The sequence below is a fragment of the Grampus griseus genome (assembly GCF_964374135.1).
Source record: "Grampus griseus genome assembly, chromosome: 19".
NCBI lineage: Eukaryota > Metazoa > Chordata > Mammalia > Artiodactyla > Delphinidae > Grampus > Grampus griseus.
The window spans coordinates 1,376,052-1,400,371 of NC_139013.1; the positions used below are offsets into that span (position 1 = coordinate 1,376,052).

A 24,320-nucleotide genomic window follows, 5' to 3' on the forward strand; every position below is an offset into this window, starting at 1 on the left:
CACAACCAAATTATAGAGGTGGAAAACAGATTAGTGGTGGCCTGGGACTGGGAATGTGGGGGTGGCAGCAGGGGGAATAGGTAAGGTGAGGCTATAATTGTAGCACAAAGGAAACGTGGTGACAGGAAAGTTCTGCATCTTGAATTTGGTGGTATTGCATAGAACTATACACAGGTACACATACACACAAGTACATATAAAACTGGTGTAATCTGAAAAAAACCTGGTTATTTTGCAGGTTTTTTGCAACATCCTTGATATTTTGTTTTTGTTTTTTGTTTTTTTTTTTTTTTTTTTTTTTTGCGGTACGGGCCTCTCACTGTTGTGGTCTCTCCCGTTGCGGAGCACAGGATCCAGACGTGCAGGCTCAGCGGCCAAGGTTCACAGGCCCAGCCGCTCCGCGACATGTGGGATCTTCCCGGACCAGGGCACAAACCCGTGTCCCCTGCATTGACAGGCGGACTCTCAACCACTGCGCCACCAGGGAAGCCCCATCCTTGATATTTTAGTACATCTTTGTAAACTGTTACCATTGCAGAAAACAGCACAAAAGTACATGGGACATCCCTGTACATTTTTTTTTTGCAATTTCATATGAACCTACAATTATTTAAAATTTAAAAATAAAAATCATATGTGTGTGTGTATATGTACATATATGTGGATATACACACATACACATACAGGATGATGGAGAAGCAAATGTGATGTATCCAAATAACATATTGTCACTTGGCAATGAAAAGAGATGAACTCAGGAGTTCCCTGGTGGTCCAGTTGTTAGGACTCCACACTTTCCCTGCCGAGGGCCCAGGTTCAGTCCCTGGTTGGGGAACTAAGATCCCGCAAGTGGCATGGTGCGGTCAAATAAATAAATAAAATGTTTAAAAAAAGAGAGAGAGAGAGAGATGGACACATGATTTACATTGATATGGATGGATTTCAAAACTGCTGAGAGAAAGGAGCCTTACCAACAAGAGTACATACAAAATAATTCCATTTATATAGAGTTCTGTAATAAGTAACCTAATATTTGGTGGAAAAATAAATTCAAACCATTGTTTTCTTTAGGACTGGGGGTGAGGGCTGACTGGGAAGGAGCATGAGAGGACTCCCTAGGTGATGGTAATGTTCTATATAACTCGGTAAATATCCATTTACAATTAGAGGATTTCACTGTATCTATATTTTATATCAAAAGGATGGACTGTTAGGAATTCCCTGGCAGTCCAGTGGTTAAGAGTCTGGGCTTCCGCTACTGGGGGCCTGGGTTCGATCCCTGGTTGGGGAACTAAGATCCTGCAAGCCGCACAGCAAAGCCAAAATAAATAAATAAATAAACTAAACAAATATTGAACTCCGTGATTAGCATGCTGAATTATTTAAGGGAAGTGTACAGATGTGCGTAATTTACTTTGAATGTATAAAAAAATAAGATGGATTTATGGGTGGATAGAGCCAGGTGCTAAGTTTACAGTTAGCTGTCCCTTATGAAATTTATTCTATTTTGCTGTTTATTTGAAACCTTCACAATAAAATAAGGGAAAAAATCAATTGCAGATGGATTGCATATAGATTACAGAGGGATTTATCTTTAAATGGAAAAAACACTCAATGGATATAATTCATATGAACAAAACCTCTTTGAATTTCTCAATTACATTTAAGGGTTTAAAAAGTGTTCTGAGATCAAAAGTTTTGAGAACTTCTAGCTTAGAAAAATATTTGCTTATATGCATTATAATACATAGACAAAAACATGTATAGTATCATTGTTGTACCTGTCCCAAACTGGAAGCAACCCAAAGGATCAGCAGCGGGAGAATGGCTAGATAATTTATGACAATAGAATTCTTAACAGCAGTGAAAATGCGTAAGACAGAGAACATGCAGTGACGTGGATGAGTCTTACAGAGATTTATTGTGTGAAAGAAGTTAGACCAAACAGATTCCATAAGATATGATTGCATTTATACAAAGGTATAATACAGGAAATTTTCGACTATATGTCGAAGAATTATACACTACAGGGAACACTATCAGGAAAAACCATTAAATGATGTCCTAAAAAATAGATGATTGGGGCCTCTCTTGTGTCTCTGGAAGCCACTTAAGAGGCAGATAGGGTTGAGGGACATCCCCTCCCGCCACTCTGAGAAAATAGAAGAGTTTACTGGAAGTATTTCAATCCAAAAGCTGCCATTGTGTGAGGGATCCTTTCTGAGAAAATAACTAAAAGTCTGGCTGAAGCAACTTGATGAAGAATCAAGTTTGTTGGTCTACCTTTGTGCCCAGTGAAAATCATGTTGTATATTATGGACAATTGTGCAAATCTGAATCTCTCTTTAATGCAGGGGAGAAAGAGTTCATGCATTTTACTGTTGTCCATTCCATACGTAACTAAACGTAAATTTAAGTTCATTAGTTTTAAATATTATTTGTCAGGCTTAATCGAATTTCCGTTTTGCTTCACAGTCTATAAACTCCCAGGGTCATCGCAGCATGTGTAACAGCAGCGTCTCCTACAGTGCCATACCTTACTGAGGATTCTCAAAAAAGTGATTCTGAGAGTTGTGACCCCTATACCATGAGGAAGAGCTTTGATTACACCCTGAAAACCTGGTACTGTGTCTTGGAATCTAACAGGATAAAAAAGAACAAACTATAGGGCACCTCACTAATCTCCAAATATCAGGTAAGTTTTGTGTGATTTTCCAAATTGACAGGAACTACATCTGAGAGGGTTTTTTTAAAAAATATATTTATTTATTTGGTTGCATTGGGTCTTAGTTGTGGCAGGTGGGCTCCTTAGTTGTGACATGTGCACTTATAGTTGTGGCATGCATGGGGGATCTACTTCCCTGACCAGGGATTGAAACTGGGCCCCCTGCATTGGGAGTGTGGAGTCGTACCCACTGTGCCACCAGGGAAGTCCCTTTTTTTTTTTTTAATGTGGACCATTTTTAAAGTCGTTACTGAATTTGTTACAATATTGCTTCTGTTTTGGTTTTTTGGCCCCGAGGCATGTGGGATCCTAGCTCCCTGACCAGGAATCTAACCCACAGACCACTCAGGATGTCCCCATCTGAGAGTTTTTAAGATCTCTTTTGAGCAGATCTTGTTGCTGCTAGAAAATATAAAATGAACAAGGAAAGGATATAGAAGTAAGGAGTAGCAAGGACTGAGTAAGAAGGGGTCTGAGCAAAGTCAGTATTTACTGTTACTTTGAGGTGGTTTCGCCTGGGAGGGGATCCCATCAAGGTAGGGTAGGAATCGTTTCCTCTAGGGGTGCGTCATGTTCCCATGTAAACTGAGATTAATCAGAGCGGGATCAAGCCCTAGACCACAATTTTCACTTTATAGTTATGAATTGGAGTAGAAAGTGACCCAATGTTTGCAGTCAGCAAATGTCATCTGGCAACCTTGGTTTACTAACTGGAAAGCATTTGGATTGGTTTGACATGAAAAGTACTCACCCCTCTCCCAAACCTAAGTCCTGTGAGATTTGAAGTAATGGGAGAATTAAGGATTCTTCTTTGTCTACTGTGTATTCACAGGCAAAAAGAATATTAGAGATAAACAACCAGGACCTACTGTATAGCACAGGAAACTATATACTCAATATTTTGTAATAACCTATAAGAAAAAGGAATTTAAAAAAAGATACATATTAACATGTATGTGTAACTGAATCACTTTGCTACACACCTGAAACTAACACAACACTGTAAATCAACTATTCTTCAATTTTTAAAAAAAGAATATTAGGGAATATATGAATTTCTATTAAAAAAATGGAAAAGGTAAACCCAAAATAGTGTGAGCAAGCTTTATAGTGGAAAAATTTGGTGCACAATTGTATATACATGTGTGTGTATATACATTCTCAAGAAATGAAATATATTGCCTCTGCATTCAATCTGATACAATAGGATGTTTTGTTTGAAATACAAAGAGGAATTCCAGCCTCACACAGTTAATTGTGAATATCCCATGAAGTCTTTGGAAGACTCCCCTATATATCCACAGGAGAATAAAACTGAGTAAAGAAACTTAAAAAGAAAAATGAAATGTAATTCCAGTGGTAATATAGAAAAGCCAAAAAAAAAAAAAAAATAGTGCCATAAAATCCCTGAGTATCTTACGTAAAATAAAATCTTAAATTGAAATACTTTTTTTTTAAATTTTTTGGTGGGGGAGGCCCACACTGCATGGGCATGTGGGATCTTAGTTCCCTGACAAGGGATACTATCTCTGTTTTTATTTATTTAGGCTGCATTGGGTCTTCGTTGCTGCGTGCAGGTTTTCTCTAGGTGCGGTGGGGCAGGGGGGTGTGCTATTCTTTGTTGCGGTGCGCGGACTTCTCATTACAGTGGCTTCTCTTTTTGCGGAGCATGGGCCCTAGGCACATGGGCTTCAGTAGTTGTGGCTGGCAGGCTTAGTTGCTCCGTGGCATGTGGGATCTTCCCAGACCAGGGCTCAAACCTGTGTCCCCTGCAATGGCAGGCAGATTCTTATCCACTGTGCCACCAGGGAAGTTTTATACTATTTCTAAATATCCTAAGCCATTTCTGAAGGACGTGGTAAAACTAGGTTCACGGTCTTTGTATAACTATTTACCTATAGGTCCCGATTTGGCTAAATCTAATAGGGCAGTTTCTGTTTTTTGTTGTTGTTTTTTTATAATTCCATTTTTAATACCTTACCTTAATCAAAACTGTCTCAGGGGCTTCCCTAGTGGAGCAGTGGTTGAGAATCTGCCTGCCAATGCAGGGGACATGGGTTCGAGCCCTGGTCTGGGAAGATCCCACATGCTGCAGAGCAACTAGGCCCATGAGCCACAACTACTGAGCCTGTGCGTCTGGAGCCTGTGCTCCGCGATAGTGAGAGGCCCATGCACGGTGATGAAGAGTGGCCCCCGCTTGCTGCAACTAGAGAAATCCCTGGCATAGAAACGAAGACCCAACACAGCCAAAAATTAATTAATTAATTAATTAATTAATTAAAAAGAAAAACAAACAAAAAAAACTGCCTTGGAGATGGGACTTCCCTGCCAGTCCAGTGATTAGGACTGTGCTTCCATTCTGGGGGCATGGGTTCGATCCCTGGTTGGGGAACTAAGATCCCACAAACTGAGCATTGCTACCTCAGAGAACTGGCACTTGGTAGACATTTGCATGTGAATAAAGAAGGAAAAGGGTAATTTAGTGCCCTGTAGAGGACATATTACACCCCATGAAGAAAAAAGCAATCTTCGCAAAGCGTAACTTAGAGACACGCGTGTCATGGGTGATGAGCACGAAGGGGCTGAGAGTCGGGAAACATAAAGCCATGAACACACATGTGTTCACCAGCCATTGGGCTGGATTCACACTTAAGCCTACACAGAAAGTCAAAATGGAAGAAAGAGAATAAAGTAAAACAAAGAAGCTCACCAAGATCGGGATGGTGCCTGTGGCTCTGGCCTCGTGGGATGGTCTCAGGGAGAGGCTGTTGCTGTGAATGTGTTGGACTTGCTGCTTGTGTCTGTGCAGGACAAGGATCGTGGAGCCACTAGCCCAGACCATGAGACACAAAAACACAGTCAATGAAAAATATTATCCTTGCCAGAAGTGAGCTTGTAAGTTTGTCTGGAGTAGGCTCAGAACAGTATTCATATACTTTTCCCAAACTTACATTTTTGGTGTTGCTTAGGCCATGCACCTTTATAGCAACATCATATTTACTAGGAGATTCAGGATCCAGCAAGAGGAACAGCAGAAGCCAGTGTACTTTGGGATTCTAATTTTGACCTCCATCCACTTAGAGCTACTGGGACAAAGTTGTTTTTTTTGTTTGTTTTGTTTTTGCGGTACTCGGGCCTCTCACTGTTGTGGCCTCTTCCGTTGTGGAGCACAGGCTCTTGACGCACAGGATCAGCGGCCATGGCTCACAGGCCTAGCCGCTCCACGGCATGTGGGATCTTCCTGGACCGGGGCACGAACCCGTGTCCCCTGCATCTGCTGGCGGACTCTCAACCACTGCGCCACCAGGGAAGCCCTGTTTTTTTTTAATATATCTTTATTGGAGTATAATTGCTTCACAATACTGTGTTAGTTTCTGTTGTACAACAAAGTGAATCAGCCATATGTATACATATACCCCCATATCCCCTCCCTCTTGAGCCTCCCTCCCATCCTCCCTATCCCACCCCTCTCGGTCATCGCAAAGCACCGAACTGATCTCCCTATGCTATGCTGCTGCTTCCCACTAGCTATCTGTTTTACGTTTGGTAGTGTATATATGTCGATGCTACTCTCACTTCACCCCAGCTTCCCCCTCCCCTCAGGAAGCCACCAAGGAGGCAGGTAGTGCTGAGGGAAACCCCTCTGGCTACTCTGTGAAAATAGAACACAAGTTTATATCCAGCAACAACCAGGAAATATTTCAGTCCAAACACTGTCATTTCATGAGGGATCCCTTTGGAGAAAAGAACTAAGCAGTTGGCTAGGACAAGTTAGTTGAGGATTTGTTCTGTGGGTCTGAGACTTCATCCAGTGATCAAAGTGAAAGTATAAAAGCAAAGAAGTGAGGAGTTACCCAGGATCCCAACTTTCATCTGAGTGAGGAAGATAATCACCCAGTCTAGGTTAGTAGAAACCATCACATCAGTACCTGAGGGATAATGTTTAATTGTAGTCAGAAGAATCTGAAAAAGAAAAGAAAGACTATATTAAATCTTATTCCCAAAAGTGTTCAATGTTTAATCTGACATTAAAAGCAAACTGAGGGCTTCCCTGGTGGCTCAGTGATTAAGAATCCACCTGCCAATGCAGGGGACACGGGTTCGATCACTGGTCCGGGAAGATCCTTCATGACGTGGAGCAACTAAGCCCGTGCACCACAACTACTAAGCCTGCGCTCTAGAGCCTGCAAGCCACAACTACTGAAGCCCACGCACTTAGAGCCTGTGCTCCACACAAGAGAAGCCATCACAGTGAGAAGCCCACGTATGACAATGAAGAGTAGCCCCTGCTCACTGCAACTAGAGAGAAAGCCTGTGCACAGCAATGAAGACCTGGTGCCACCAATAAATAAAATTTAAAACAAAAAAACCTGAGAATGTCTTTATGAAAGCAAAGGTTTTTTAAATTATTATTGAAGTACTTTATGTAAAAGCACAGTTCTGAAAACAATGTAAAAGTAGGGTACCAGCAGACATACTCTGCCATATACACAGACTGTAAAACTTTGCAGCTGTAACAAATTAATCTGGAAATTATCTACACTACTATGGAGTTATCATCAAAATGTATTTTAATTGCAATAAAAATCAGGGTGCAGGGAACTTCCCTGGTTGCGCAGTGGTCAAAAATCCGCCTGCCAATGCAGGGGACACAGGTTCGATCCCTGGTCTGGGAAGATCCCACATGCTGTGGAGCAGCTAATCCCATGTACCACAACTACTGAGCCTGTGCTCTAGAGCCCATGAGCCACAACTCCTGAGCCCACATGCCACAACTACTGAAGCCCGTGTGCCTAGAGCCCGTGCTCTGCAACGAGAAGCCACTGCAATGAGAAGCCCATGCACTGCAACGAAGAGTAGCCGCTGCTCCATGCAACTAGAGAAAGCCCATGCCCAATGAAGACCCAACGCAGCCAAAAATTAAATAATAAATTAATATTTTATTTATTTATTTATTTGTGGTACGTGAGCCTCTCACTGCTGTGGCCTCTCCCGTTGCGGAGCACAGGCTCTGGACACGCAGGCTCAGCGGCCGTGGCTCACAGGCCCAGCTGCTCCGCGGCATGTGGGATCTTCCTGGACCGGGCACGAACCCGTGTCCCCTGCATCAGCAGGCGGACTCTCAACCACTGTGCCACCAGGGAAGCCCCAATAAATTTTTTAAAATGCTGTGGAAGGGGCTAGGTGGAAGCACAGAAACCATGTAGAAGATTCTGAGTGTGAGATGATGGTGGTTGTGACTCGGAGGGAGCAGGGTGGATGATGAAAAGTAGTCAAACCCTGGTAGCTTCGGAAGGTGAAGGCAATGGGACTCCTATGTGATAGACGTGAGGAGAGAAACAGAGGCTTCGAGGATGAGTCTGAGAATTTTTTCCTGGACAACTGGAATATGAGGTGCTCTTGAGAGAAATAGGGGAGGTTGAAGTTGGAGTAGGTTTTTATTACTTTTTAAATTTTTTATTATTATTTCTTTTTGCCCACACCACGTGGCTTGCAGGATCATAGTTCCCTGACCAGGGATCAAACCGCTGCCCTCGGCAGTGGAAGTGCAGTCTTAACCACTGGACTGCCAGCGAAGCCCCTGGAGTAGGTTTTTAGGGAAATAGAAACTTTGGATACATTTTTGTATGGTACATGTGATGTATATAGAATTAGTACTTTAAGTCTATTGAATTTGTTACAATATGATTCTGTTTTATGTTTTGGTTTTTTGGCCCCGAGGCATGTGGGATCTTAACTCCCCAACCAGGGATTGAACTTGCACCCCCTGCATTGGAAGGCCAAGTATTAACCACTGGACTGGCAGGGAAGTCCCAGTACTTTATTTTGTTTAACAGGTAAAGAATTATGTTAGGGGGAAAATTAGTGTTGGCTTCCAAAAGTGCATTTTCTATATTAAAAAATAAAGTCAAGGGCTTCCCTGGTGGCGCAGTGGTTGAGAGTCCACCTGCCGATGCAGGGGACATGGGTTTGTGCCCTGGTATGAGAAGATCCCTCATGCCGCGGAGCGGCTAGGCCCGTGAGCCATCGCCGCTGAGCCTGCACGTCCAGAGCCTGTGCTCTGCAATGGGAGAGGCCACAAGAGTAAGACACCCACGTACCGCAAAATAAATAAATAAATAAATAAAGTCAAGATTTGGAAAAATAAAAGAAGGAGCTTGGTTATGAACCTATTCAGTCTCAGGTACCTGCCAGACATCTAAGGATAATGTCCAGTAGGAGTTAGGTACAAATCTGAAATTTGGGAGAAGTAACTTGGCTGAATACATCCATTTGAGAACTGTTAGATGGTATATCAGTCATAAGACAGGGTGAGATCCCACAGAAATGAAATAAGAGTTCAGGATAGGAAAACAGGGAGTACAGAAAAGTCTCTTGAAAAACTGTCACACAAAAGTAAGAGACATGAAAGAAGCAAGGAGCATATTTGGCCAAGGAGTAGGCAGACTATTGTTTATAGAAAAGACAGTATTTACAATGCAGTTTGTAAAAGAAAAAAACAGAGCATCAGTGGTTCAAATCAAAGGAGATCTGATCAAGCACAGGGTCAGATCCAGATTGGTCATTTTCTCCAGGAAGTTCTATCCCTTGTGCTTTTCCCACGTGAAGCTGTTTTGGTACATGCAGGTATTGTATTACCATGTTTTCACAGTAAATTGCATCTTTAATCACCTGAAAGATGATCATTTCTATCTCAAATTATGACAGGGTTTTGAATTTCCTAATATTTTGTTAAGGATGTTTTTCATCTATGTACATGTGGGTGTTGGTCTGCAGTTTGCTATTAACAGTACTGCCTGATTTTGGTATCAAGTTAAAGATAATCTCACAAAACTAGCTGAGAAGACTTCCATCTGAAAAAAAATAATAATTTGAGTGGAATTGGAATTATTTCTTCCTTAAATGTCTAGAAGAAGTCATTAGTCATCTTGGCATGAAATCATAGTAGGAAATTTTTAAACTACCAATTCAATATCTATAATAGAGGGCATTTCAGATTACTCATTTCTTCTTCAGTGAACCTGAGTAGTTGGAGTATTTCAAGAAATTTTTTTCTCAATTTCTGGTTTTTGTAGAGTTGTTGGAAATTGTTTAAAATATCACATATAGGGACTTCCCTGGTGGCACAGTGGTTAAGACTCCATGCCCCCAAGGTAGAGGGCCTGGGTTTGATCCCTGGTCAGGGAACTAGATCCCACATGTATGTCACAACTAAGAGTCTGCATGCTGCAACTAAGGAGCCTGCCTGCCACAACTAAGACCTGGTGCAACAAAATAAATAAATATCACATATAATCCTTTTAATGTCTTTAGTGCCATCCCACCTTTCATTCTTCGTATTGGTAATTTTTTTTTTTTCTGATCAATCTACCTAGAGATCTATCAATTCTCTTGATCTGAAGGACAGTTTTGGAGTTCGCTGATTTTTCTGTTTCCTATTTTATTAATTTCTGCTCTTTATCCTTTCTTTCCTTTTGCCTACTTTGGTTTTTAAATTTTTATTTTTTTTTTTAAATCAAAGGGCACGGTTTATTTATTTATTTGTTTATCTATCTATGGATGGCTGCATTGGGTCTTCGTTGCTGTGCATGGGCTTTCTCTAGTTGGAGTGAGTGGGGTCTACTCTTCATTGCAGTGTGTGGGCTTCTCATTGTCCTGGATTCTCTTGTGGAGCACAGCCTCTAAGTGCACAGGCTTCAGTAGTTGTGGCACGTGGACTCAGCAGTTGTGGCTTGCAGGCTCTAGAGCTCAGGCTCAGTAGTTGTGGCTCATGGGCTTAGAGCACATGAGCCACAACTTGAGACCACGTGCCACAAATACTGAAGCCCACGCACCTAAAGCCCATGCTCCACAACAAGAGAAGCCATCACAGTAAGAAGACTGCACACTGCAATGAAGAGTAGCCCCCCACTCACTTGAACTAGAGAAAGCCCGCATGCAACAATGAAGACCCAAGGCAGCCAAAAATAAATTTAAAAAAAAAAAAAGGTCTTAAAAAAAAAATTTGCTGAGAATTTCCCAAATCATCAAGTCTTGTGTCTTTTCTGTTTTTCACATCTTCCCTATATTTACTTTTCCCTATCACATTTTACTATAATCAGTAAGAAGAAATGAGGCCACAACTTTCAACACTTTTTAGAAATGTCCTCAGCTAAATGTCCATAAAAAGACTTGCACATGAATATTTGCAGCAGCTTTATTTTTATATTTAGAATCTGTGGGGGGGGGGGACTCCAAATATCATTTAAGATATATTGATATGGTGTGGTATATCCATATAGAACATTACTCAGCAATAAAGAGAATGAGCTATAGATGATTCTCAAAATAATCATGTTGCAAGACAGCAGACAGAAGTAAACTTTTAAGGTTCCACTTAAAATTCTAGAAAAGGCAAATTTATCTATACTGAAAGTCAATCAATGGTTGCTTAGGGGTGGTAGGTAAAGTATTAGGAAAGGCACTGAGAAAGGGTGATGGATATATCCAATATCATGACTAGATGATTTCAAATGTGTATACATATATTAAGGCTTACCAAACTGTACAGTGTGTGCAGTATACTGCATGTTGACTACAGTTCTATTCTCATTCCCAGGGTTCCTGCCCATGCAGCATCAGCTGAAGAGCCCAAGGAGGCACAGAAATTGAGGAAAACTACATTCTTTGCTCTGCCACTGACCCTGGTCATAAGAATGAGACAGCCCCAGAGAGCATGACAATCTCCATACATGATCTCATCCAGCAATAGTGACTTGAATGTTTATGGATGTGTTTTTAGCATGGACACACCCATTCTCATTTGCAGCAGTCTCTCCAATCTCAATTATTCACACCCAGTGTTTCTGCATCAATTTTGTTTCTTTCCTGGACACAGTAAGTCTTACAGCCATTGACTCCTGTACCAGATTCAGGGCATATGGCACTTGGCAGGTCCTAAGGAACAGCTGCCCCTCAACAGTGCCAGGGAATGTGGCATATATGGTGAAAACAAGACACTGAAGCCATGCTGCTCCCAAACATGTTGTAGGTTGTTAACAATACCACCCTTCTCAAGGTGATGTCTGGACCCTCGAATAACTGAAATCTAGACAAAATCAGGCCCACAAAGCCCTGAATTCTCACCCAAGCTTTTGTCAGCAATGGAAATTAACACCAAGATTGGACTGAGAACTGTTCTCTGTCAACCTGTTCTATTTGAGGTACACAGTAGGGAGCCCACCACAAACAGTTTACCTCTTCAGTTTGGCAGAGTCTAACGGTTTCTAAACCACTCCAGACACTAAAAAGAACCTCAGAGATTAAAGGTGGCTTAAATAATAAGGTATTTATTACCACACAAACCAGCGCAACATGAGTCAAGTAGTTATCCAGCCTGGGTGACTTGGAGGCTGGAAAAATTCATCACAAGTATCACATGAGACCAACAATGTCCATGAATAAAGTAAACCTTTTCTGCTACCAGAGCACAGCTTAGATCATCTTGGCTAAAGGTGGATCATGTCCATACCTTTTCCGGTCAGAGGGAAACAAATGAGGACCACCATTTAATTCAGATTTCTTATAATTTCCTCCAGGGATTGAAGAGAGCATGAAGTTCTGCCTCCCCTAAAAATATTAGGGTAACCTGGTTGAGTTGAGATGGTTTCAGCCACAGGCACTAACAAATTTGGCAAGGAACCTGAGCAGGTCTGAAAGTGCAACATAGCTTCTGAAAGCTTCCCCTGCACCTGGCATTCATAAAATACACCACAGTATTAATGTCCAGATATATGTGGTTTGACACATGATTGATGTCTCCCTCTCTAAAGGCAGACACAGAGCTCCTCGCCATGAGTTCTGTTGTGTTGGAAGCACTCCTACAGCCTTCCGGCAGTGTGAACTTTCTGGTGCCTAATGAGATGGGAGCTTAAGCTATACGATTTCCCACATTCATTGCATTCATATGGCCTTTCTCCAGTGTGAACTTTTTGGTGCCGAACAAGGTGGGAGGTTCTGATGAAATCTTTCCCACATTTGCTGCACACAAAAGGCCTTTCACCTGTGTGAACTCTCTGGTGTGCAATAAAGTCAGAGCTTCGACTAAAGAATTTCCCACATTCAGTGCACTCAAAAGGCCTTGCCTCAGTATGAATTCTCTGGTGTTTAATAAGGGTATATTTGTGGCCAAAGGATTTCCCACATTCACTGCAAACATAAGGATTTTCTCCAGTGTGGATACTCTCATGCTGAACAAGTGTGGATTTGTGTCTGAAGACTTTCCCACAATCGTGGCACTTATAAGGCCTTGCTCCATTGTGAACTCTCTGGTGTACAATTAGGTTGGAGTGATGGCTGAAGTATTTGCCACATTCGCCACACTTATAAGGCATTTCTCCAGTGTGAATTCTTTTGTGCTGAGTAAGGTTGTCCTTGCGGCTAAAGGCTTTTCCACATTCACTGCACTCATAAGGCCTTTCTCCTGTGTGGATTCTCTGGTGCTGGACAAGTGTGGCTTTGCGGCTGAACGCTTTCCCACATTCATTGCACTCATAAGGCTTTTCTCCAGTATGGATTCTCTGGTGCTGGACAAGTGTATCTTTGCGACTGAAAGCTTTCCCACATTCACTGCACTTGTAATGCATTTGTCTAATATGATAGGCCTCCCCACTCTCAGTGCTCCTTGTTTTCCTCTTACTGTGGGTGGCCTTTTGCTGGTGACTGCCCAAACTGGTCTGGAAGTTCTTCTGCTCCTCCTCACATGCAAAGGGCTTCTCTGACAGGTGAGGTTCTTCATAGGCCCTACAGTTCTTCACAAATGAGTTCTTGCCTTTGTCTCCTCTTAAGAGTTTCTCTACATTGTACAGCTTCTGGTGCTGGTCAAAGTTTACACTGAACCAGAATTGTCTCCCACATGCCCCACATGTGTAAGGTTTCAGTCCATGGTGTGTTTCTTGGTGTTCATCCAGGTGCAAAATATCTTTCAAGATTGGGCCACATAAGTCACAGGGGTGAGCCATCTGGGTCGATGAATCTGCCTTGAAAGTATGAACGTGTGACACTGCTACAGAAACACTCTGCTCAGAAGGTTCCTCTTCATTCTCCACTCCATGCCAACAACCTGAAAGCAGAAAAATGCTGCTGAACAGCATGCTGTCTTCAGTGGGAGTGGGTAATCCCATCACAAATGTGTATCTAGCATCTAGCATACCGAGGATTGAGTCCACAGGGTTGGTGGCAGGACAACAGCTTTGGGATTAGGTTAAAGAAAGAGCTGCTGTGCAGTACTGGACTCTGTGGGTCACAGAATGGGGAAGGTCTTACAGCAAAGACACAGGATGGGGTGTAGCTGAGAGAGAAGAGGCAGGCAAGATCTCCAACTCACACCTTGCAAATGACTTTTAGAAGGGCCTTGACTGACTATTGGTGACAGGTGAGTACTATCCAGAAATGTTATGTCCAGGCCCAGAAAATGTGATTTAAAATGAGTAACTGGTATTCAAAAACTATTTAAGTACATGCTTATGTTTCATGACACATTAACACTGTCCAACAGACGAGAGCACCACAGAGGGAGCAGTAGAGAGCACTGATGAGTGGGGTGGGCAGCCCTGGGTCACAGATCAGAATAGAAGTGAAAAGTATGTAAAGAGTCCAGAATTGGGAGGAAAAGAGAAATAAGGTATGGCCTATAGCCTGGGCACCAAAGAGCAGTGGGCATAGGACAGGTTTCTGGTGCTATTTGCATCCATCCTTGAAGTTATATCCTGCCCAGGCTCCCACTCACCAGGGCCTGTCCATGTCTCTTTTGCTGTGGCTAGTCAGGACCTCTCAATCAGGCACTAATCTTTCCCCTGCTACAGTTCAGCAACCACAGAGGATCTAGAAGATACAAGTCACACAGGAAAGACAGGGCAAGTGAAGAGGAAAGCAATGGCCCAGGGTAGCCCACCCAGGAGAGATTAAATACAAAATGAAAACCTTAAAGGAACAATCTATGGGCCCCACAATCAGTGACCATAACTGTAATTCATGACAGAGATAGGCCCAAGGGAATGTCAATCAAAGAAAGGGGACATAATCTGGAGCAAAAAGGCATCATGAGTGTAGACAGAGCCATCCACCCAGGAAGAAGCCAGGCAGGATAGTATCCACTGGACTGACCATAAGACTCTTGACCTTCAAATCCTTCCTGGCAATTTTGGGGCAACAGAAGTCGGGAAGCATAGGGAGCATACCCAGCCAAGACCTGGCACCCAGAGGATGTATGTGAGGGAGTGCTCACGGTCCAGATATATAGGAAGGAAATCGCAACTTCTAGGGGAAAAACAGGAAGAGCAGAACATAACCCAGAAAACTGGGATATGCAGGGCCTTACCCAGGAAAACCATAAGAGCAAAGCATAGAAGGCACTGCATTGTGATATGAGAGTCTCTGAGCTTTATCAAGAGGTCCCCATTTCTCCCAGGAAAAATGCACAAACACACCCTCAAAAGTCACATGATCCTACATGAACAGCACAATAGCACAAGGGCAGCCTCTCTCCCCAGGATTCCCAGTGTATCCACCACAATTTCACATTCCTCCCCAGGTCCCCAAAGCAAAACAATACAGCAGGCCCTGGTGTAATTGATGCCACCTCTTTCCTCATTTTCCATTAATCATTTCACCCAGCCTAGAACAAAAAGCAAGTGGACAGATAGACACACTGTATAGTCTGGGCCTGGCAGGCAGGAACCAACCCTTCTTCAGCCAGCTAGCTCCCATGGGATCCAGAGATTATGCCTCTCATACACAAATTTGACCTCCACGTTCCCCTTAAATCCCTCAGTACCTGAGCCCCCAGGTCATGAATTCAGATTCCATCTCCATGGACACATCACTCTTTAGACCACACCTCCCTCGTTATCTAAGTAGGTTCCCAAAGTAGGTACCTCCCAGATGTAAACCTGCACATGGCATCCAGAGAATGCTTGGTTAATGCATCCAGGGTTACATCCATCACCAGTCAACAGCCTCCACTGCCATAGGTATTTTCAAACTCAGCTTTTAATTTCTTCCTTCCTTGATTAAACTTCAGCAATTCAGAAGCACATGCAGATTATGAGATAAAGCCAGACCTTTTCCACCTTGCTACTGCATGCTGGGGATACTATACCCTCATCCGTCACAGGCTTAACACTTACCACTAAACTCTCATTCAAAGCCCATACCCACTGGCCTTCTACCCCAAGCATAGTGACTCTGCAGCTGACCCAATTTAGCTCTGAACTAACCTACCAGCTCAACTAAAACTCCCCAGTCCCCACCAAAGGTCACCACAAAAACCTGAAAAGCACACGGAGAGGGGAAGAAGGACCAGCTTTGGTCTTTCATGTCATCTCTATTACTGCTTTACTTCAGAATTATCTCATATCTACTTTCTCCCTTTCATCAACTGCCAGATCCTATTTTCCCTGCTCACCATGGACACTAACCTCCCTTTTCTTGCCTCTAAGGTAACTCTTTCTTCCACTCCACTGTGCCCACTTCCTTTCCAGACCCCCAAAGGCACTGCCACCATGACATAAAAGTTCTCTCTCTAAATCTGATACACAGCTCTACCCTAATCACATACTGGCTGTCACCTTGTGGATGTCTCCAACTTGAATCGCTCCTCTGAACTCCATACCCATGTGTCCACCTGTCCACTTGATACGTCAACTCAGATGTCTTTGGACCACTGCAGATTCAACATGATCAAAACCTAACTCTGGGGCTTCCCTGGTGGCGCAGTGGTTGAGAGTCTGCCTGCCGACGCAGGGGACACGGGTTCGTGCACCAGTCCAGGAGGATCCCACATGCCACAGAGCGGCTGGGCCCATGAGCCATGGCCGCTGAGCCTGCACGTCTGGAGGCTGTGCTCCTCAACGGGGGAGGACACAACAGTGCGAGGCCCGCATACCGCAAAAAATAAAAAAAAATAAAAATAAAAACCTAACCCTGGATATTACCTCTGAAAGTTACTCTCACCACCAACTTCACTATTTCAATTGAGAACTTCTTCTTCCTTATGTCTTCTCAGGCAAAAAACTGTGGGGTCATCTCTGACCCTTTCCCATCTTTCTCTCACACTCCACATCAGAAAATCTGGTTGGTCCTACTTTAAAAATAAAAACAAACAAACAAACCCCACCAGAATCCAAGCACTTGTCTCTTACCCCTGTAGTCACCACTCTGGCCCAGCCATCATCAGCAGTCCTCTTTACTACCCCCATAGTCTTTTCTTCACTGTGCAGCCAGAGAAACCCTGACCAGAATAAGATCACTCCCTTCTCTGGTCCAAACTTTCCATGGGTCCCACCACTTTCAGAACAGAAGCCCAGCTCCACAGGCTGCCATTTCAGAGCTGAAACCTGTCCCCTGCTCTCTGATCACTAGACATAATGGAGATTTAAAGTTCCCCGAACAAGACCAGTTCAGTCTCAAGTGATGTATTTGCATATGCTGGTTCCCATGGGCACTGTTCCATACTTCTTCCCATTACTTGCTGAAAATGGAAACCCTTCCATATAATTCCAGAATAGCTTGCAGGGCACAAGGCCTCTGGTGACACCAGGATCCCCAAACCCAATGGCAGGCAGAAGGGTAGGTTAAGATTCCCAAGACACCATTATCTGCCATAATGGGTTGCCAAGATCATGGTTGACTGAGCACCTGTACACTTTGCACTCACTTATCCAGGGATCTTAATCACTTCTGCCACCACAGCAATCTGGCAGGAAGAGGGAGCTGGGAGTGGCAGGTTACCACAGTGGGATCTCAAAGACAACTGTTCCTCTCATCCCTACCTTGCCCTTTGGTGAGGATGATTTCAGATTGTCTAACTTAAGATACTCAGACCTTAGTGTTGCCTCCTACCAGCTATGTAACCATGATCCAAGATTTCTCTGTGTTCTCACGTACAAAGCAGGGATAATGGTGGTATCCACCTAACAGGTCTGTCTGTATCAGATGTGTTAGGCGTCAAGTACCTTTGAATTCACTTTTACCGTCCACATTCTTAACAGTTTTGCAAATGTTTTTGGCTTGAATGAAGTACATAATAGGTTCTTGTAAGTTTTGGGTTTGTTTTTAAGTCTTTAATAAAACTTGATATTTAAGACTTTTCGTTGTAATCACATACTTAGAGACAAGTTTTTCAATCATTTAAGCAGTGGTATAAATTTATCATACCTAAACATTTTTAATTTTTAACTGCCTGCTAACGTATACTTGCCAGGTATACACTAGATCCTTTCACCAAACCAGCCTACCTGGTATATATTCCTCTGAAGGTGAGCATGCTGGTGGCCCTTCATTAGAGGTGTTCATCATCTCTCCTCACCTGATAAGTCAGGGAACTGATGTAACAGTGCCCTGGATTGGGGTGGGGCTGCTCCACTAGCCTGGCTGACTTTTCCTCGGCTCCACAGAGGGGCATGCTGAGTCCACAGAGTGACAAATTTATAGCACCTTACACCTTGCTCTCCATCTCAGGTCAGGTTCCTAATACCCTACAGCCCTCTCTCCTGCTGACACCACCCATAACCCTTTCATATTCCAGGAGCTCTCCTTTCTGGAGGAAATCTCAGGGACGTCCATCCCTTTTCCCAGTACTCATTCACCTCAGGGACCACATAAAATAACAACCTTAACATTCTCCCCCTAAACCTCATCTCCAGGCTTTGATAAGACCTCACTCCTCAGAGGTCTCCAGCCCAGCTTGTTGTGCAGAACTCCAGACCAGCATATCCAAATGCCTATGTAACGCCAATACTGTGAAACACTATGGATTTACCATGTCCTAAGTCCCACTCCTGTTCCCCCTGAAAGGTGCTTCCCTCGTCCAACTTACCCATTTCCATTCTTTCAGATGTTCAGGGAAAAACAAAACAAAACTTGGGTGGTCCTTCACATCCCTTTTTCACTCACAGCCGTATCTAACACACCAGAAAATTCTGTTGGTTCTATCTTTAAAATCTCTCCAGAATTTAATGATTTATCCAGTCCCAATCCCTCCCCTGCCACTGTTCTGGTACAGTCACCACCACAACGTTCCTGGAGTTTGTGGCCTCCTCACCGGTCTCCCTGCCTCCATCCTCATCATCTCCACCCCACCCTAGTTTGTTTTCCCCTGAGCTTTGGGAATACTTTTAAAAATCCCTGATCACGTCATGTTCTTCCACGGCTCCCAACGTCCTCCTAATGAAAGCACTCGCCTCACCCTGACGTTCCAGGCATTACTACTCACACTCTCTGTTTCCTTAAGATGTGAACACCCCAGTTTCCCGAAAGTTCCCGACTCAGTGACAACCCCAAATCTTTGCTTCTGCTAGTGGCTCGGCGGGGTACCACTCTTAAACGTCTCACCACACTGGCTATTAGAAATGGCGGCTTGGGCTTCCCTGGTGACGCAGTGGTTAAGAGTCCGCCTGCCGACGCAAGGGACACAGGTTCGTGCCCCGGTCCGGGAAGATCCCACAGGCCGCGCAGCGGCTAGGCCCGTGAACCATGGCCGCTGAGCCTGCGCGTCCGAAGCCTGTGCTCCGCAACAGGAGAGGCCACAACAGTGAGAGGCCCGCGTACCGCAAAAAGAAAAAGAAAAAAAAAGAAATGGCGGCTCCATCTGCAAACGCCCTGGAGTCTGGACCAGAAGAGCCTCAATAGGCACCACTCGGGGTCCTACGATTCGAAGGTGGGGGGCGGGACGCGTCAAGATCCGGGAAACGCAGCACCCACCTAAGCCGGTCCGTCCCCAAGGCCGCCGCCATCACAGTCTGGACCACATAGATTCGGGAGGGATCCCAGGTCGGAAACCGGGCATAGCCGTCGCTCGGCCAGGCGGCGGAATTCTCGCGAGCGCTGCCACAACCGAGCCACTCTGCATCGAGGACAGGGTAGCCTCTCGCGCCTTCTCACTTTCCGTCACCTCTGAATCGAACCACAGCTCCCGATGTTATGCTCTGATGGGTCGACCAAGAGCCAACAAAATGTCCGCCGCGAAGATACCGGAAGTCCCTCCCAGAAGACTTCCGCACGTATGGAAATTCCCTTAAGAGTGCCGCCGCTGCGCGGCGCACGGGCTCCTGGGTAATGTAGTTCCCGCTGAGCCATCGGCCGCAGCGACTCATTGACGCCCTCGCGTGGAACCGCAAGGGACGCTGGGGCCTTGCGGCTCCGAGGACGGGGCGGAGCTTCACTCTTCTTAAGATGCCATCGCCCAGTTTCCGTGTAGTGTACACTGCAAGGATCGAAGAAATGTTTAGAAATGTTCTCTCAGATATTCCCCAAAGCTATAAAACCTAATGGACACACCACTTCAAATGTCACTTTGAGTCAACTCATATTTCCTTGTTTTTAAAATACTTACAGATGGAAGAGAGAAGCAAAGATGCAAATATGAAAAAATAAGTAAATTATACGATATGCTGTATGATGATAGGTGCCTTTTGGGAAAAAAGCTGGATTTCGGGGAAGAGCAGGGAATGAGACGGTGTAATATTAAATAGAGTAGTAATGAGAAACCTCATGGATACTTCAGGCAAGACTTGAAAAATGATTAATTAAATCATGTGGCATTTTTGTGCATATCCAAGAACTGTATCAGCCAGTGTCATGTCCTAAGCAAAGCTAGGTGCTGATGCCCATGGAATTAGGTGAGTGAGGAAGGGAGTTTTAAAAAGGAGGTCAGGGACTTCCCTGATGGCACAGTGGTTAAGAATCATCCTGCCAATTAAGGGGACACAAGTTCGAGCCCTGGTCTAGGAAGATCCCGCATGCCATGGAGCAACTAAGCCCGAGTGCCACAACTACTGAGCCTGCGCTCTAGAGCCTGTGAGCCACAACTACAGAAGCCCACGTGCCTAGAGCCCATGTTCTGCAACAAGAGAAGCTACCACAATGAGAAGGCTGCCAAAATAAATAAGTAAATTTATAGGAAAAAAGAAAAAAGAGGTCAGAGGGACTTCCATGTTGGTCCAGTGAGTAAGACTCCACGCTACCAATACAGGGGGCCTGGGTTCCATCCCTGGCTGGGGAACTAGATCCCACACATGTGCCACAACTAAAGATCCCACATGCTGCAAGTAAGACCTAGTGCAGCCTAAATACATAATTTTTTTTCTTTTTTTTTTTTGCGGTACGCAGGCCTCTCACTGTTGTGGCCTCTCCCGTTGCAGAGCACAGGCTCTGGACGCTCAGGCTCAGCAGCCGTGCTCACGGGCCTAGCCACTCCACGGCATGTGGGATCTTCCTGGACCGGGCACGAACCCATGTTCCCTGCATCAGCAGGTGGACTCTCAACCACTGCACCAGCAGGGAAGCCCTAAATAAATATCCTTTTTTAATTCAAAAAAAAGGCGGTCGAGAGGAACATGGGCTAAAGGCCTGTGAAGTGCCTCAGGGTCTTGCAAAACTTTTGAATTTTCTTTAAGTAAAAGGAGGAGTCTTTCCAGGATTTTAATCAAAGATGGACACTACCTGACTCATAGTGTTGAAGGGTCATGTTGGCTGGAGAGTTGAGAATAGACTGCAAAAAAACAAGCTTAGGATACAGAAAATCAGTTAGATGACCACTGCAAAAATCCAGCTAGAGGATGGTGTTAATCAGGCTGGGGGCAGACATGGTGATGAAAAGTGGTGAGACTCAAGATATATTTTGAAAGTGGACCCAATCAGATTTCCTATGGGGCTGGTTCTGTGGTATGAGAAAAAGAAGGAGTCAAGGATGATCCCTAGAATTTTTAGTCTCAGCAACTGGAAGGATGGGGTTGGCATCGACTGAAAATGGGAAAGCTGTGACCAGAGCAGAATTAAAAGAAAGCTCACACACTGAAAACACCAAATGCTGGTGTTTTTGAATGAACTCTCATTCATTGCTGGGTGGAATGCAAGTGGCACAGCCAATTTGCAAGACAGGCTCGCAGTGTCTTAAAAAACTAAACATAGACTTACCATACAATCCAGAAATTTTGTTCCTTGGTATTTACCCAAAGGAATTGAAAACGTTTGTCCACACAAAAACCTGCACATCATGGATGGTTTTAGTAAGTTAATTCATAACTGCCAATGTTCCATCTTGGAAGCAAGCAAGATGTCCAGGAGGTGAATGGATAAATAAACTGTGGTACCTACAGACAAGGAAATACTATTCAGCTCTAAAAAGAAATGAGCTATCAAGCCACGACAAGACATGGAGGAAACTTAAATGCATATTACTAAGGCAAAGAAGCCAATCTGAAAAGGCTACGTACTGTATGATTTCAACTCTGACATTCTGGACAAGGCAAACCTATGGAGACAGTAAAAATATCAGTGGTTACCAGGCCTTAGGCAAGAGGGAGGGATAAAAAGGTGGAGAATTTCTAGGGCAGTGAAACTCATCTGAATGGAACTCTAATAGTGGATTCAAGTGTAAGCCCTGACAGTTGTTTTATTTTCTTTTTTGTAACGCAAGTGCCTGACAGTAAACTTTGTTTGCCAAGGCATCAAAGAGGCATCCACTTCAAAGATGTCTATCTGTAATAAACAACATTGTCAGCCAGGTGATTAGATAAACAGTCAGGCTGCCTTTCCCACTGTGGCTCCTTTGCTTTAGGAGCTGTTGGTTGATTTCAGTAACTGACAATTTGGGCTACTTGTTTTTTTCTCTTACTGTGCTTTAAACTCCTACTCTTATGTTTTTAATTCCCCAATAAAGAGTGAGCCCATGAAACCCTACACCCCCACTCTCGATCACAATAAAAGCAGAACCCCAGGCCCATGAACTCTCTCTCTCACCTCGACCTTGCTATGTGGATCCAGATGTTGTATGTAATTTCCAGGTTTGTAAATAATAAACCTATATGGACTTCCCTGGCAGTCAATTGGTTAAGACTCCACGCTTACACTGCAGGGGGTGCAGGTTCGATCCCCGATCAGGGAACTAAGATCCCACATGCTGCACAGCCAAATAATATCAATAAATAAATAAATGTAGTAAAAAAAACTGTTTTAAAATAATAATAAACCTGTATTTTTTTCAGTTTCCTGGATATTGCTGAAGGGCATCTTGCAATCACAATGAGAACCACAAGAGCCAGTCCAACCACAACATTCCTCACTGACAGACTGAGACCAGCTCAGAACAATGGATACATGCCACTATACATTTATCCAAACACATAAAATATACACCAAGCGTGAACCCTAATGAAAACCATGGTCATTGGGTGAAAATGTGTAATTTTAGGTTCATCAATTGTAACAAATATATCATTCTAGTGGGGGGTGTTGATAATGGGGAAGGTTATGCATATATGGGCGCATGGGATATACGGGAAATTGCTGTATATTCCTGTCAATTTTGCTGTCAACCTAAAACTGCTCTAAATAAATAAAGTTTAAAAAAATTTTTAAAATGAAAGCTGAGAAGTTTGAAGATGTTGAGTGTGTTATGTCTACCAGATGTCCAGGAATAGGTTACAAAGTAGATCATTAGACAATCACTGGATTTTTGGATGGAAACATACATTTGGAAGTTTTGAGCTTAAAATGATATTTACAACCATGCCATTGCATAAGATTACTAATAGAATATGTATAGGTTGTGTAAAAGTCCCCTAATATGATTGTGTTACTGTCGATTTCCCCTTTTATGGCTGTTAGTATTTGCCTTATGTATTGAGGTGCTCCTATGTTGGGTGCAAAAATATTTACAATTGTTATATCTTCTTCTTGGATTGATCCCTTGATCATTATGTAGTGGCCTTCTTTGTCTCTTGTAATAGTCTTCAAAGTCGATTTTGTCTGATATGAGAATTGCTACTCCAGGTTTCTTCTGATTTCCACTTGCATGGAATATCTTTTTCCATCCCCTCACTTTCAGTCTGTATGTGTCCCTAGGTCTGAAGTGGGTCTCATGTAGACAGCATATATACGGATCTTGTTTTTGTATCCATTCAGCCAGTCTGTGTCTTTTGGTGGCAGCATTTAATCCATTTACATTTAAGGTAATTATCGGTATTTATGTTCCTATTCCCATTTTCTTAATTGTTTTGGGTTCGTTATTGTACGTCTTTTCCTTATCTTGTGTTTCTTGCTTAAAGAAGTTCCTTTAGCATTTGTTGTAAAGTTGGTTTGGTGGTGCTGAACTCTCTCAGCTTTTGCTTGTCTGTAAAGGTTTTAATTTCTCCATCAAATCTGAATGAGATCCTTGCTGGGTAAAGTAATATTGGTTGTAGGTTTTTCTCCTTCATCACTTTAAATATGTCCTGCCAGTCCCTTCTGGCTTGCAGAGTTTCTGCTGAAAGATCAGCTCTTAACCTTATGGGGATTCCCTTGTGTGCTATTTGTTGTTTTTCCCTTGCTGCTTTTAATATGTTTTCTTTGTATTTAATTTTTGATAGTTTGATTAATATGTGTCTTGGCATGTTTCTCTTTGGATTTATCCTGTATGGGGCTCTCTGTGCTTCCTGGACTTGATTAACTATTTCCTTTCCCATATTAGGGAAGTTTTCAACTATAATCTCTTCAAATATTTTCTCAGTCCCTTTCTTTTTCTCTTCTTCTTCTGGGACTCCTATAATTCGAATGTTGGTGCATTTAATGTTGTCCC

At 43.4% G+C, this 24,320-nt stretch overlaps 2 protein-coding genes across 4 annotated transcripts; both read right to left on the reverse strand.

The window, feature by feature from the left end:
- Positions 1-367: 367 nt before the first annotated feature.
- On the reverse strand, positions 368-6,496 carry LOC309836625 (vomeronasal type-1 receptor 1-like; the record flags this gene model as incomplete). Its single annotated transcript, XM_082676734.1, has 4 exons — positions 368-445; positions 5,436-5,553; positions 5,608-5,630; positions 6,287-6,496. Coding segments are annotated over 4 exons (429 nt in total), but the record flags the coding sequence as incomplete, so codon positions are not given.
- A 5,302-nt stretch (positions 6,497-11,798) lies between these two features.
- On the reverse strand, positions 11,799-19,715 carry LOC309837092 (uncharacterized protein). Of its 3 annotated transcripts, none has more exons than XM_082677441.1 (3): positions 19,466-19,715; positions 14,493-14,587; positions 11,799-13,826 (listed from the first exon to the last, which is right to left on the reverse strand). In XM_082677441.1, exon 3 carries the CDS (start codon positions 13,723-13,725, stop codon positions 12,586-12,588), a length of 1,140 nt encoding a protein of 379 aa, XP_082533567.1. In that variant the 5' UTR covers positions 13,726-13,826; positions 14,493-14,587; positions 19,466-19,715; the 3' UTR covers positions 11,799-12,585. The 3 variants fall into 3 exon arrangements, with proteins under 3 accessions (XP_082533567.1, XP_082533568.1, XP_082533569.1); XM_082677442.1 differs by lacking the exon at positions 19,466-19,715 and adding an exon at positions 18,582-19,453; XM_082677443.1 differs by lacking the exon at positions 14,493-14,587.
- Between the last annotated feature and the right edge of the window lie 4,605 nt (positions 19,716-24,320).